This window comes from Lynx rufus, unplaced genomic scaffold (genome assembly GCF_022079265.1).
Source record: "Lynx rufus isolate CCGP_SWC_20201006 ecotype Redwood Valley unplaced genomic scaffold, mLynRuf1.p SCAF_19, whole genome shotgun sequence".
Lineage (NCBI taxonomy): Eukaryota > Metazoa > Chordata > Mammalia > Carnivora > Felidae > Lynx > Lynx rufus.
In genome coordinates, this window is record NW_025814833.1 from 2508554 (window position 1) to 2525259 (window position 16706).

Genomic DNA, 16706 nt, shown 5'->3' on the forward strand with positions numbered 1-16706 from the left:
AACAATATCTGCTACTTATTTAGGCTGTGTCTTCATTGCTTGTAAAACCAGTGAAATTTTGAAAATTTGTTTGGTGAGGAAGGTGGAGCAGGAGAAAAATGCACCATTTACTGCTTCTCTGGAATCATTAGTTCAAAACAACTTTTAAATTATAATGGAAGGCTTACATTTTGGTCATTGTTTTACTCTCTATTAAGTATAGATATTATATTTATTTCAACAATTGAATTGAGTGTTTATTATGTGCAAGTTTTTGTGCCATAGACAAGAAACAAAGACAATTCTTCCACATCACAAAGCCATATTTTCCAAAGAACATCAAATAACTTTTAAATTACTTAAGCATAAATTGCTTCTTTGGAATTTCGCCTCAAATATTTAAAGAACTGATATCAGTTGCTCTCATAATATCAAAATCAAGTTCAGAATTAGAAATCAAAAGACCAGAAAGTCCCTGGCTTTCTATTCCAAGATTTAAAATGGCATAATTTATTTAAAAATAACCACACATATTGTCTCACAGGCACACAGGGTACAATTTATTGTACCCTTTAATGTTTAATATAAATATTGTTGGTTGGGTTTTAAATAATACCATATGATTAATTTTAGTACTATGCAATGGCAGATAACCTCATTGATATAGAATATAAATCACTGGTATTAAATCCTGTATTATTTTTAAATGATATCAGTTCTACCATATCTCTAGCATGACCTTAAGATAGTTCCCATTTTCCTTATAAAAAATATAACCATGGCATAGATTTTTGTTCATTCATTGAGAATGTGTTCATTGGAATATTTGCAGAAGAAGCTTGAGTAATAATCGTTCCTGAAATAAGAAAAAAGTAATTTCAAGAAAATGTGTTATGTCTCATGTGTTTAAAAGCTACAAAGCTAGAAATACAATTTTAAGACACTGTGCCAATACCTTGGGGGAATTTGGATCTCATATTCAAATGTGCAGGATAGATAATCTGTTGCAAGGCTACATACATACTATGTTCACATGTGGCAGCACTCCCATATATTTGAGTCAGGTTTCTGGCCAACTCTACCATTTGCGATACAGAAGAGAAATTGTTAAGTAAATGAAATGCCACTGAAAAATCTGTCACAAAGTCCATGCACTAAAGCTCATGTACTTTACTCTGTGGGAGAGACCTTTTAGTATGGATAAGAATTTAATCAGGCTTATTTTACATATAACCCTTATACATTTGGTTTTACATTTCTCAGATTCCAGGATATTTTTAAGCAACATATTATGAGAAGGTTGCAGAAGGAAAACCCAAGGCCATAAAAAGGGAGTGATAGGAATGAGACTGGAAAATGATCATATTATAATTGCAATTGATAAGTAATCCTTATATTCTGGTCCCTAGGTCATTAAAGAAAAGGTTAAATTATACCACTGTTGAGGTCTCATCTCTACTTTTGTCTTCATTTCAAGCTTTTCTTGTTTCCTTTTCTTCCATCCATCACTCTTTCTTCTAGTCTTTTCTCTTTTCATTTTCTTCCCTGAATGTCATATATTAGCTCATCGCCTTCATAGGTATCTCTTGGCCCTTTAAGTTGGCCCTCAGGATAGTGAGAATGCTGGGCTCTGATTTAACCTGTTCTCCAAAAATATGTAGATAATGAGATTGTTCAATACCCAGTGATGATTTGCACATATTATAGGCATTTTTTATTCTTGTTAAATCCTTCCTTAAAGACTTCTTTAAGCTCTTAACTTTTTAATTTTTCATTTCTTCTCCTAAATTCTTCAAACTACTATTTAGACAGTGTTGCTATCCATCCTCTAGATTCCTGGAAACCATTCTAAATTAGAAAATCTACTTCATTTTTCATCCCTGAAAAATTTCATCTACTTTCATTTTTCATCTTTTTTTTTCTGGACTAAATAACCCCAGTCTACTTTAGCCTTTTTTCTGTCTGTTACTGAGGATACCATACTAAATATTTTCATATAATGTATCCCACAGATTAATAGAAGACTGAACTTTTACAGTCTAACCTAAGATATAGATACCACAGTAAATATATGCATCTGATTCAGAAGATCTGTAGAAGAACTTAAACTAAATTCTAGCAGAAAACTCATTTTTCTTTATTGGTGTAATAGGACTTTCTAATGTCATGAGCGAGGCTTCCTAATAAGCTACTAATAGGTTTTAGATTTCTTAGATGTTGCTTATAGTGTTGGTCTTCCTCCAGCTTGGTGGCAGTTCCAAACACTACATATGTTATCACTTCAGAGGTTCAGGGTATACTGATGGAACTTTATTTTTAATATTCATGGTAAACTTTCAGCCAAACCTACTGTAGATTTATAGTAGCACTTCTGAGTCTCTTTCCAACATAAATAGAAGCAAAAACCTAATTCTCAATATTTCTGGAGTGGACTTCATGGTAAAGTTTTCTGGGCTGGAATGAAAATCTGTTATCCATTGTGGATTTTGTATTGGCTTTCCAAGTTAAAGCAATAACTTATTGAGCTTTTTGTTACTGATTAATTATTTTGACATATGCTGAATTTTGCAGTGGATTTTGGAGTGAGTGCCCAGGTGAGCAGAACTAATGGGAGGAGAAATAGTTTCATTGGGACGCCATACTGGATGGCACCTGAGGTGATTGACTGTGATGAGGACCCAAGACGCTCCTATGATTACAGAGTAAGTGTGAAGATTCACATAGTGGGAATCAAAGATTGGAAAGGACTTTTAACTAATATTTATTTGTAAATGATAAAAAATAAAAAGCAGGCAACTCCTTTCACATTAAACTCTAATAAGAAAGACTAGCTGCTATTCTTATTTGTGGTTTGATTATATGCATAAATGTAATATTTTCTAAGAATATAGACAACATAGACCACTGGTAATTATCTACATTTGAGGAAGAATGTCTAGTTCATGTTGCTTGCAAATTCTTGGGAAAAATATTATATTATGTGGCTTTATATGGAAATTTAACTTCCAGGGGCAGAGAACTTTGTAAACCTAAAAATGAATGAATGTAAAGCCAATTATTAATCCCCACAGCAACTTAGCTTCAAAAAGAAAAAAAAATAATTCGATTACTCAGGGTAATGGAGAAAATCCTTGTCATGGTTCACCTCCAGACCACTGAAAATCAGTGGAATAGACAAATTAAGTAACAATTCATGGTATTTATTAAAATTTCCACTGAAATTGGACAATATACATCTATGTACACATTTCAAAAACCTGATGTGGAAATAAAACTCTCCATTTGCTATAGACTGGAAAAACCACACTCAGTCTTCACATCATAAGTCATCCAAACAATTCATTGTGGCTTCATTGTGTGGAACCTAGAGCTCAATACTTGAAGTTGATTAATTCAAGTCTCATCTCTTTTCCCTTTTCCTTAAATGCCCTCTGCTTGATCTGCAAGCAGATCCATTGAGAGTTTATAGTCTATTGCTATTACAGGCTATGGAGACTATGGAAGCATAATGTTCTTTTAGGTGGCTTGCTGTAAAAATGATGCTTTATGCCTTTACAAATTTTTTTGCAGTCTTCAAAGGACTTTCACCTATATTAATCATTTATTTTTTTTCATTTTTAGCCTCATTTAATTGAAAGAAAGCTTCAACTTACACCATCACAACAATCATTTGAAGCTAAGAACTCTATTAGCTGAGATTCTCAGAATTCAATTGACTTGTTTAGGAGTCATCCAGCCAGCCAGTGTACCTATAGCCCTGTGCCCTTTCCACGTTCTAAATGAAGTACAGTTAATAGTGAGGATAATTTCCTTGAGCCTCTTGGAATATCATTTCCTAGAATAACAATAATTATATTATCAATTTACTATATTCAAGTAACTGCTGAAAATGCTTTTTATATATGGTATCTCATTTAATACTCATACCAGTGCTATGAGGTGGATATCATTATTATCCCCATTTCATATAGGGTAAAATTGAGGTACAGAGAGTTAAATCATTTATCTAAGAGGGCATGGTTAATAGGTCTATGTGATTGGATTTCTTCACAGCAAGCTCCTTTTGTTATTTCAGTTAAGGCAGCAATAGCAATACATTCAAGATGAATTTTCCGTACACTGAACCCTATCCCATATCGTTCTGTTGTGTGGTGTAGTACTGGCAGATCACAAGCTTAGATAACATCTTCCTACAACACCATTCTATAATGAAGGTTCATTGTAGAAAACCCATAAAATGGCTCTGGCATTGACACTCCCCCAACCAAAGATTGTTTTGAAATTCTAAATACTATTAATTTTCCAGTTTAGGTGACTTTGGGTTCATTTTTTCTTTTGCAGAGTGATGTGTGGTCCGTGGGAATCACTGCTATTGAAATGGCTGAAGGGGCTCCTCGTGAGTAAAAATGATGTTTATTTGTTAAAAGCTAGGGAAGCATGCTATACAAATCTGTAACTTGCACCAGTCAGCTTGTCTTGGTCAGACAGATGCCACCCTATTGCCAAACCGTAAATACTGGACTTCTGAGTGATTATCAAATGTTCTAGTCAGAATGGCCAGATATATCTATAAAGAGTTTGTGCTTTTCTCTTATGATATTTTATTTTAGGCTTATTGAGTTTTATTTCAATTTAGCATCAAAATTATTTGGTACTGACAGTCATAACTAATGAGAATCTGAAGGCTTTACAGTACATAGTTATTGGTGGAGTATTTAGGTTCCAGAACATTTATAGTCACACACTGCTACTGCTGCAGACTATGGCAGTTAAGAGAATCTTCCAGTGTTTCACTGAAAATAAACCAATCCTCAACTCTGGGAAGTGAGTGGTTTTTTGTTTGTTTGTTTGTTTGTTTGTTTGTTTTTCATTTGGAGTCAGTCAGCTCACCTTTGGTGCCTTCCTTGCTCCTTTTAGCAACTCCAGTGTCCTTAATTGCTCAGAAGACTCAGTTTCCTCTTGTTTCCTCCTCACCCCGATCATTTAAATGATCTGTTAGTATTCTGTTCTCTCAGCACACTGCTTTCTGGTAGGAAAGTGAAAATTAAATGTGAACTTAAATATAAATGATTGATAGCCATCTAATGTATGACACCCATAAGCAGGGCATATCTACTGTCCTCAATACCTAAATCTAAAGATATAAATGATACATACATTCCTTGTGTCATTGGAAGAGAAGTGAGAGAAATACCTGGAGTGTTTTTTTGAGGGGCAGGTGGGTGGAGTGGAATTTCTTTGCTTATCCCTTTCTAAGGAGATCCTATAGGTTCCCACGTTCCTGCATGGTCTGTTGGCACAATGTCCAGACAACAAGCTTTATAAGTTTGAAATATCTTAGTACTGTGTTTCAAGTCCAATGGGAGTAATTTCAAGGGGTAGAAATAATGGTAACTTGTCCCTCTTTTCATGCCCCCAGAACTGCAAAGCATCTGTTTTGGGTGAATAAAAACTTAGTGATGGCCACATATATAAAATTGAAATGAGACTGGGAAGATGCATATTATTGCTCATCACCTCTTGATTATTTGTCTTTGTGAAACATGCTTAGATTATATTAGATTGAGCAGCAGCAGCAGCACCTTCTCCTCTTCTTTTTCCACCTCTTTCTCCTCCTCCTCCTCTTCCTCTTCTTCTTCCCCTTCTCCTACCCCTTCTTCTTGTTCTCCATCTTCTTCCCCCTCCTCTTCCTCCTCCCCCTCATCTTCCTCCTCCTCGTCCTCCTCTCCTCTCCTCTCTTTCTTCTTCTTCTTCTTCTTCTTCTTCTTCTTCTTCTTCTTCTCCTTCTTCTCTTAACAATATGGTATTTCATATGAGTGTTGATGTATGTGTTTTTTTAGGATGCATGACTGCATCAAAGAGTATATGTTTTTTGTTGTTTTGGAATGTTCCTTACCATGTCTTTAAAAAAAACTGTCTTTCTACATTTTGAAGATTTGTACTTCCTAATTCACCTTTATTTTGTTTAATTTTTTCATTCCAAAATATTAAATCATGGGAGAAAAAAAAGGAGTAATGAGCAAACTCACAGAAGGACTACAGAGAAGGAGTTTTGCACAGAATACACAAATGGCAAACTTCTTACAAAAGATGTGTGAGGACCAGGAGTTTCTTAATTTACAATGAGAAAAAATAAGACCAACATGCCTAAATAAGTAATCAGAAGGCTGAAACTTTGGTGATGAGTAACTTGAAATAGCCACTCTGCTAAAACATTGGTCTTTCACCAGCCTCCTATATTGCCTGGCGTATTAACTTTGGATAGAAATGATCGTCATTAACTTAACTGTAGAAATCCTCCAGGTTTTGATAATTACCGTCTCAGAGGGGTGGCCCTCCAAAGTTACAATTATATGATAATTGACTCTGAGGTCCAGGTAAGAAAATTTATTTCTTTCTCTCTTTTTTTGGTGACTCTCTCCCAGAGAGAGTCTTTCTTTCTTTCTTTCTTTCTTTCTTTCTTTCTTTCTTTCTTTCTTTCGTTTCTTAAATTATACATATGAGTGAAATCATATGGTGTTTGTCTTTCTCTGTCTGACTTATTTCACTTAGCATTATACCCTCTATAAATGTATTTTTAAAGGAGGCTTGCTATTTCAAAGTAATGAGCCTCTAATGGTAAAATATTTAGGCATGTTATATGTGGGGTAAAGGGAGCATTTACTGGAATTCCTAAAATTAGACTATATAGGAAACCTCCACTGTTTGACATAGCTCTTGTACCCACCCTGTACTCCATTCCTTTGTGGACTTCTCATTTCCCTTAATGACAACTTCCTTAGTCTATGCTCTAGCTCTTGACCCCTGGGGGTGTTGTTAGTTGACTAAATGATGCTCAAATGTTAATAAATGACAACTGTTTAGTATTGTACAAACTCACTTAAAATATGTTTAAAGGGCAGAATCTGGTGACTGGATGGTTAGAGTAGGGGAATGAAAAGAACAAAATGTGATCCTGATCTTTTGAGCTTGGGGATAATTCTGCCATCAAGTATGAAACTGTACCTCTGTTAATCTTTACCTATGTAATTGAACCAAAAACTTGACCTTTGAGCAAGTGCCTTTATATCACTCTAATGAAAGCACCCTGGGGAGTTTTTTCCTACTATCATAAGAAGGTAGTTTGGCATTATAGTTTTTCTGGAGATGTATTTTGGGAGAGAAACGATGACTCTAAAGAGTCACTGATATCAAATTGTCCTCACATGAATGACACACCTGTAATATTAGATGAAATTTATTGGTGAGGGTGTGGAGAAAAAGGAATCCTCTTGCACTGTTGATGGAATGCAAACTTTTGCAGTCACTGTGGAAAAGAGTATGGAGGTTCCACAAAAAGTTAAAAATAGAACCACCTTATGATCCAGTAATCACACTACTGGGTATATACCCCAAAAATACAAAAACACTAATTTGAGAGGACATATGCACCCCAATTGTAATTGCAGCATTGTTACAATAGCCAAATTATGGAAGTGTCCATCATACATGAGTGGATAAAGATGTGGCATACACACATATATCTATCATCTATCTATCTATCTATCTATCATTTATCTATCTATCTACAGGGAATATTACTCAGCCAAAAAAGAATAAAATCTTGCCATTTACAACAACATGGATGGAACTAGAGACTATTATGCTCAGTGAAATAAGTCCATCAGAGAAAGACAAATACCATATGATTTCACTTATATGTGGAATTTAAAAACAAAAAAAAAATGAGCAGAGGAAATAAAAGAGAGAGAGAAACCAAGAAACAGGCTCTTAACTATAGAGAACAGACTGGTGGTTTTCAGAGGGGAGGTGGGTTAGGGGGATGGTTGAAATAGGTAATGGGGATTAAAGAGTACATATCATGATGAGCAATGAGTAATGTATAGAATTGTGAGTCATTAAATTATGTACCTGAAACTAGTATAATACTGTATGTTAACTATACTGTGATTAAAATTAAAAACTTGATAAGATAAAAAAATATATATTAAGAAAAAAATAAATTTATACTATGGCTCTCCTTCGGGTATATTTTCCAATATAGCACATATTGGAATAGGCTTTTTTTTGTTTATATAGATGTGTGTTTCAAAAAGAGAATGAAAGTCCTGTAATTTGGCACAGACCTGAAGTGTCAGATAGTTAAAATCTTTATTATAATACCAATAGCTAATATTTACTAAGTGCCTACTCTGTGCCAGACACTTTTATGTGTAGGTTAATGCTCATGACATCTCTTTGAAGGAATTCTTGATTTTTTTTTCCAGATAAAGAAACTTAGGCACAGATAGGTTAAGTAATTTGTTTGAGGTCACAAAGGCAGAACTAGGATTTGAACCCAAGTGATCTTACTCTAGAGGGTAACAATTTGTTATACTGTATCTACTATTTATACTACACTATATTTAACAATTAATTTAATTTAATTTAAATAAATATACTACACTATATTTAACAATTTGTTACACTATATCTACCTCTTTTCCTAGGACTGTCAGCTTCCAAAACAGATTATTCTCATCTTTTTAGACCACTAAATCATTCTTTATATATTATTGTGCTTAGCTACTTGTTTTGTTGACTTTTTCGGCCTATAATTACAATTTTATAACTACAGATACCTACAACACAAAATACAGAAGATTATTTGTCTTCATTTTGGGTTTACATCTCTAGATAGAAATCATCCATCACACATTTTGAAATTTGTATCCAGTGTAATTTATTATTAATTTGCCACACCTGACGATGGCGATGCTTGAGGATCTTATAAAATGGACTGTTTGGGGGCGCCTGGGTGGCTCGGTCGGTTAAGTGTCCAACTTCAGCTCAGGTCATGATCTTGAGGTTTGTGACTTTGAGCCCCGCGTTGGGCTCCGTGCTGACAGCTCAGAGCCTGGAACCTGCTTCAGATTCTGTGTCTCCCTCTCTCTCTGCCCCTCCCCTGCTCATGCTCTGTCTCTCTCTGTCTCTCAATAATAAATAAACATTAAAAAATTAAAATAATATAATGTACCGTTTGCATTAAAATGAGCCTTTCCTCTGACTATATTAATATGTATCTACGTATTCCTCAGTGTCTCCTTAATATGAAATGAGAAAGAACACTGAGAATCCCCTCTGGAATGAGGAATGTGCTCTGTTGTTACCCTTCTCATTCATTCTAAACATATCTATTTTCCTTTGCAGCCCTGTGTAACCTTCAGCCCCTGGAAGCCCTCTTTGTTATTTTGCGGGAATCTGCCCCCAAAGTCAAATCCAGTGGATGGTAAAGATAAATGACTTAATTTTCTAAACACATTAACTTGACATTTTTTTATGTAGCACATGAGTTTTAATTAATTTTATAATCCTGTTTCAACATCTTTGTTGGACAGTATTTCCTAAAAACTAGTATCTTAATGATTAGTTTTCATTAAAAGCTAGCTAGTCAACTAGAAATAAGTAATACCTTCCATATATATTATGATGATGTCACTGCCCTGGAATTAATGGCATGTTTAGTTGTTTCTTCATTAATGGCATGGACCAATAGAAATCATTTGTTTGTGATGTTTCTTACTGTGCCTAGATAGGCTGTCAGTGATTGTGATATATAACTCAGTTGTTCAGCCCATTGAAAAACATCCACAGATCTAAAGGAGAGAATTTGTTCTTCCAGAGTGCTACCAGCCAACTAAACTTGGGAACCCTTTACACTGAAGCATTTTGATTGAATGTCTGAAGCTCTTGCTTATTCTTAGTATTTATTGCTTGCCCTGGTGAAAGTGGTGACTGTGATTTGATTGCTGACATTTTTCCTTGTGATTCAATTTAACCCTTACCACAGATTCAGGCTTTCTGGCCACATCTGTTTTCATGGGCCATTTTATAAAATTAGTTAGTCCTGTTGCTATTAACATCCTTTTCTGGATCATCATACCTACACCTCCATAGCTCAAAATACATATAGTCAAGTGAAACATTCAAGCTTCAAAGTATGACTCCTGTTGGCTGACCAGTCTAGTCTCATGACCTGCATATATTGCATTAACCACTTCATTGCCATACCATCACTTGACTTTTTACCATGTACATATTTCTGTACTCCTTGAAGTTTCTACTACTATTTAAATGCCATTGACTCTGGCTTATCTGTAGTATAATGTATATTGTCAAGCTGCAGGATATATGGCAATTGAAAAGACAATTATAACTAGAGGCAACTCTCTCCAAAAATATGATCTGCAGAGTGGCATGTGTATGAGGGTGGGAGAAAATATAGTAGTCCTGAGGATACTCTTTTATCTCTGACTCATTTCTTTTAGGTCTCGTAAGTTCCACAATTTCATGGAAAAGTGCATGATAAAAAATTTCCTATTTCGTCCTACTTCTGCAAACATGCTTCATCACCCTTTTGTTCAGAATATAAAAAATGAAGGACATGTTGTTGAGTCATTAAAGAAGCATCTTACTGGAATCATTAAAAAGAGACAGAAAAAAGGTTAGAATATGTGAACTTTCATTTTACTGGAATGGATATTTAGATGAAAGCAAAATTTATTCTTTTTTTTCAGGAAAAAATAATATTTTCTTAAGAATTACATTGAAAGTAAAAATTCTGACACCTTTGATATTTAGTTTTTCCACTAATATTCCATGTGCAATTAATTATCTCTCACCTGGTCATCTGTATATATATATAGGATTAAACTGATACTGATTAGAACTGGCAAATGTTTATATTTACAAAAACCCTGAATGCATCCAGAATAATTTTGTGATGTGCCAAATTTATTTTAAGAAAACTCCTAAGTAAAGAAAAAAATAAATAAAAATATAACAAAATCTATATCTTACTGCTTTTTTCTGTTTTTTTTAATTAACTCCATTGAGATTAATGGATTTATAATTACTCATTTATTGACTGTTAATTCTGAAGTAATTTCTGTGTACTATATAAAGTTTGTTTTATACACTAATCTCCAACTATAAGATGTAATTAAAAGAACTAATTTATACAAATAAAAGTTAGTTACTATATATTAATGCCAAAAATGGCAGGATGGATTTTCATCAAATCCAGAGTAAACTACTTAGGAAGTTCTAACTTTATAGGTTGTATGGTATATTCCACGTTTAATTTGGGGCACCATAGGCAGTGTTGTGAGTGGTGATGTAGTGGAAAAGGAGAAACCTGAAACATAGCAGGCATTCTCAGAATAGCTACAGAATTTATTGCAATAGAGTTTATTCCTCCTGCATAATTATATGTATCCTATTTTGGAGTGAGAAACAGCAGAAATTATTTTATTTAACCATGTGGAAAATTCACTGGACCAGCATTACAAAAGCCAGCCAGTCTGAATTTGGTGCAGGAAGACCCCATTTCTACTTGAGAATTTGCTAATTTCCAGAGCTGCAAGATTTCCAGAACGTTACCTGCAGAAAAAGCCACATTTGGGGTAAACGTGCCCTCACATATAAAGGGAGACCTATAAGACTCGTGACCGATCTCTCTTTTGAAACTTGGCAGGCCAGAAAGAATTGGCACGAGATTTTCAGGGTGCTAGACAGAAAAAATATGCAGCCGAGAATCCTTTATCCAGCAAGTCTGTCATTTAGAATAGAAGGAGAGATAAAGGTCTTCCCAAACAAACAAAAACTGAAGGAATTTGTCACCACTAAACCAGCCCTACAAGAGATCCTAAGGGGGACCCTGTGAGACAAAGTACCAGAGACATCACTACAAGCATAAAACATCCAGACATCACAATGACTCTAAACCCGTATCTTTCTATAATAACACTGAATGTAAATGGATTAAATGCGCCAACCAAAAGACATAGGGTATCAGAATGGATAAAAAAACAAGACCCATCTATTTGCTGTCTACAAGAGACTCATTTTAGACCTGAGGACACCTTTAGATTCAGAGTGAGGGGATGGAGAACTATTGATCATGCTACTGGAAGCCAGAAGAAAGCTGGAGTAGCCATACTTATATCAGACAAACTAGACTTTAAATTAAAGGCTGTAACAAGAGATGAAGAAGGACATTATATAATAGTTACAGGGTCTATCCATCAGGAAGAGCTAACAATTATAAATGTCTATGTGCCGAATACCGGAGCCCCCAAATATATAAAACAATTACTCATAAACAGAAGCAACCTTATTGATAAGAATGTGGTAATTGCTGGGGACTTTAACACCCCACTTACAGAAATGGATAGATCATCTAGACACACGGTCAATAAAGAAACAAGGGCCCTGAATGAGACACTGGATCAGATGGACTTGACAGATATATTTAGAACTCTGCATCCCAAAGCAACAGAATATACTTTCTTCTCGAGTGCACATGGAACATTCTCCAAGATAGATCATATACTGGGTCACAAAACAGCCCTTCATAAGTTTACAAGAATTGAAATTATACCATGCATACTTTCAGACCACAATGCTATGAAGCTTGAAATCAACCACAGGAAAAAGTCTGGAAAACCTCCAAAAGCATGGAGGTTAAAGAACACCCTACTAACGAATGAGTGGGTCAACCAGGCAATTAGAGAAGAAATCAAAAAATATATGGAAACAAACGAAAATGAAAATACAACAATCCAAACGCTTTGGGACGCAGCGAAGGCAGTCCTGAGAGGAAAATACATTGCAATCCAGGCCTATCTCAAGAAACAAGAAAAATCCCAAATACAAAATCTAACAGCACACCTAAAGGAACTAGAAGCAGAACAGCAAAGGCAGCCTAAACCCAGCAGAAGAAGAGAAATAATAAAGATCAGAGCAGAAATAAACAATATAGAATCTAAAAAAACTGGAGAGCAGATCAACGAAACCAAGAGTTGGTTTTTTGAAAAAATAAACAAAATTGGCAAACCTCTAGCCAGGCTTCTCAAAAAGAAAAGGGAGATGACCCAAATAGATAAAATCATGAATGAAAATGGAATGATTACAACCAATCCCTCAGAGATACAAACAATTATCAGGGAATACTATGAAAAATTATATGCCAACAAATTGGACAACCTGGAAGAAATGGACAAATTCCTGAACACCCACACTCTTCCAAAACTCAATCAGGAGGAAATAGAAAGCTTGAACAGACCCATAACCAGTGAAGAAATTGAATCGGTTATCAAAAATCTCCCAACAAATAAGAGTCCAGGACCAGATGGCTTCCCAGGGGAGTTCTACCAGACGTTTAAAGCAGAGATAATACCTATCCTTCTCAAGCTATTCCAAGAAATAGAAAGGGAAGGAAAACTTCCAGACTCATTCTATGAAGCCAGTATTACTTTGATTCCTAAACCAGACAGAGACCCAGTAAAAAAAGAGAACTACAGGCCAATATCCCTGATGAATATGGATGGAAAAATTCTCAATAAGCTACTAGCAAATCGAATTCAACAGCATATAAAAAGAATTATTCACCATGATCAAGTGGGATTCATTCCTGGGATGCAGGGGTGGTTCAACATTCGCAAATCAATCAACGTGATACATCACATTAACAAAAAAAAAGAGAAGAACCATATGATCCTGTCAATCGATGCAGAAAAGGCCTTTGACAAAATCCAGCACCCTTTCTTAATAAAAACCCTTGAGAAAGTCGGGATAGAAGGAACATACTTAAAGATCATAAAAGCCATTTATGAAAAGCCCACAGCTAACATCATCCTCAACGGGGAAAAACTGAGAGCTTTTTTTTGAGAACACGACAGGGATGCCCACTCTCACCGCTGTTGTTTAACATAGTGCTGGAAGTTCTAGCATCAGCAATCAGACAACAAAAGGAAATCAAAGGCATCAAAATTGGCAAAGATGAAGTCAAGCTTTCGCTTTTTGCAGATGACATGATATTATACATGGAAAATCCGATAGACTCCAGCAAAAGTCTGCTAGAACTGATACATGAATTCAGCAAAGTTGCAGGATACAAAATCAATGTACAGAAATCAGTTGCATTCTTATACACTAACAATGAAGCAACAGAAAGACAAATAAAGAAACTGATCCCATTCACAATTGCACCAAGAAGCATAAAATACCTAGGAATAAATCTAACCAAAGATGTAAAGGATCTGTATGCGGAAAACTATAGAAAGCTTATGAAGGCAATTGAAGAAGATTTAAAGAAATGGAAAGACATTCCCTGCTTATGGATTGGAAAAATAAATATTGTCAAAATGTCAATACTACCCAAAGCTATCTACACATTCAATGCAATCCCAATCAAAATTGCACCAGCATTCTTCTCGAAACTAGAACAAGCAATCCTAAAATTCATATGGAACCACAAAAGGCCCCGAATAGCCAAAGGAATTTTGAAGAAGAAGACCAAAGCAGGAGGCATCACAATCCCAGACTTCAGCCTCTACTACAAAGCTGTCATCATCAAGACAGCATGGTATTGGCACAAAAACAGACACACAGACCAATGGAATAGAATAGAAACCCCAGAACTAGATCCACAAACATATGGCCAACTCATCTTTGACAAAGCAGGAAAGAACATCCAATGGAAAAAAGACAGCCTCTTTAACAAATGGTGCTGGGAGAACTGGACAGCAACATGCAGAAGGTTGAAACTAGACCACTTTCTCACACCATTTACAAAAATAAACTCAAAATGGATAAAGGACCTAAATGTGAGACAGGAAACCATCAGAACCTTAGAGGAGAAAGCAGGAAAAGACCTCTCTGACCTCAGCCGTAGCAATCTCTTACTCGACACATCCCCAAAGGCAAGGGAATTAAAAGCAAAAGTGAATTACTGGGACCTTATGAAGATAAAAAGCTTCTGCACAGCAAAGGAAACAACCAACAAAACTAAAAGGCAACCAACGGAATGGGAAAAGATATTTGCAAATGACATATTGGACAAAGGGCTAGTATCTAAAATCTATAAAGAGCTCACCAAACTCCACACCCGAAAAACAAATAACCCAGTGAAGAAATGGGCAGAAAACATGAATAGACACTTCTCTAAAGAAGACATCTAGATGGCCAACAGGCACATGAAAAGATGTTCAGCGTCGCTCCCTATCAGGGAAATACAAATCAAAACCACACTCAGGTATCACCTCACGCCAGTCAGAGTGGCCAAAATGAACAAATCAGGAGACTATAGATGCTGGAGAGGATGTGGAGAAACGGGAACCCTCTTGCACTGTTGGTGGGAATGCAAATTGGTGCAGCCGCTCTGGAAAGCAGTGTGGAGGTTCCTCAGAAAATTAAAAATAGACCTACCCTATGACCCAGCAATAGCACTGCTAGGAATCTATCCAAGGGATACAGGAGTACTGATGCATAGGGGCACTTGTACCCCAATGTTCATAGCAGCACTCTCAACAATAGCCAAATTATGGAAAGAGCCTAAATGTCCATCAACTGATGAATGGATAAAGAAATTGTGGTTTATATACACCATGGAATACTACGTGGCAATGAGAAAAAATGAAATATGGCCTTTTGTAGCAACGTGGATGGAACTGGAGAGTGTGATGCTAAGTGAAATAAGCCATACAGAGAAAGACAGATACCATATGGTTTCACTCTTATGTGGATCCTGAGAAACTTAACAGGAACCCATGGGGGAGGGGAAGGAAAAAAAAAAAAAAGGACGTTAGAGTGGGAGAGAACCAAAGCATAAGAGACTGTTAAAAACTGAGAACAAACTGAGGGTTGATGGGGGGTGGGAGGGAGGGGCGGGTGGGTGATGGGTATTGAGGAGGGCACCTTTTGGGATGAGCACTGGGTGTTGTATGGAAACCAATTTGTCAATAAACTTCATATAAAAAAAATAAATAAATAAAACCAAAAAAAAAAAAAAAGAAAAAGCCACATTTATGTGGGAATTGCTTAGATATAAATATAGTTATCCTAAACACTTTTATATAGGAAATTCAAAAGAAATCTCTTGTTTGTAAGCTTCTCTATTTCGGTACAGCACAGCTGAAATGAAAGAAGCTGAACATGTTGAATGTAAGTGTAAAACCCAGAATTGAGATTTTCACCTTGTCATTGAAAAGACCAAAGATCCTGATCCTCAATTTCAAAGATCCTCATCGAAAGGACCAAAGATAGATGTGGGCCCAAGACATAAAGTTCTTGCATCTACATCACACACATGTAGGCCATGCTCAGAAACCATCTAGAGTTCCTCTTGTCCCTTTCTCCCTTTGCCTTTCTGAATTATTTCTCTTTAGAATTACAGCAACCAAATTTCTAAATTCCCTTTCCTGTGCCCAGAGAAATTAATCTGTATGGAATAGCTTCACTGTGCTGCAAAAGTGGTTCTAAGAACTAGGATATTGTCTACATTACCAACCAGGTGTGATTTGAAGGGTTACTTTCTTGTCCTTGTAAATTTACTTGACATCCTGAGCATTAAATGGTGAAAATTCACTAGGGCAAATTGCATTAATCTCTGCTGATTTTTATGTATATTTTTTTATACAAAGGAATACCTCTGATATTTGAAAGAGAAGAAGCTATTAAGGAGCAGTACACCATGAGAAGATTCAGGTGTGTTAGATAAATTGCATATAATTTGTTGTTAGCAATTTATGTAAGACAGTTGATCCTGTACTTTTGCATTTGACTCAGAAGAGTAATCCTTTCTGATACAACAAATAACAGATCTTTTTTTTTTCAAAACATATTTGAAAGGAAATGTTGAGGAAAAATTTTTATTACTATTCAAAGATTCTTTCATTTCGGGTAGT

General features: G+C 35.6%; 1 protein-coding gene across 1 annotated transcript in view; it reads left to right on the forward strand.

The window, feature by feature from the left end:
* NRK (Nik related kinase) overlaps positions 1–16706 on the forward strand; it is a 166789-nt gene that overhangs the window by 104043 nt on the left and 46040 nt on the right. The window contains exons 8-12 of the mRNA XM_047082137.1: positions 2551–2681; positions 4321–4375; positions 9169–9247; positions 10287–10462; positions 16443–16506. Of these exons, the coding sequence (XP_046938093.1) occupies positions 2551–2681; positions 4321–4375; positions 9169–9247; positions 10287–10462; positions 16443–16506 (505 nt within the window). The remainder of the gene's footprint in view (positions 1–2550; positions 2682–4320; positions 4376–9168; positions 9248–10286; positions 10463–16442; positions 16507–16706) is intronic.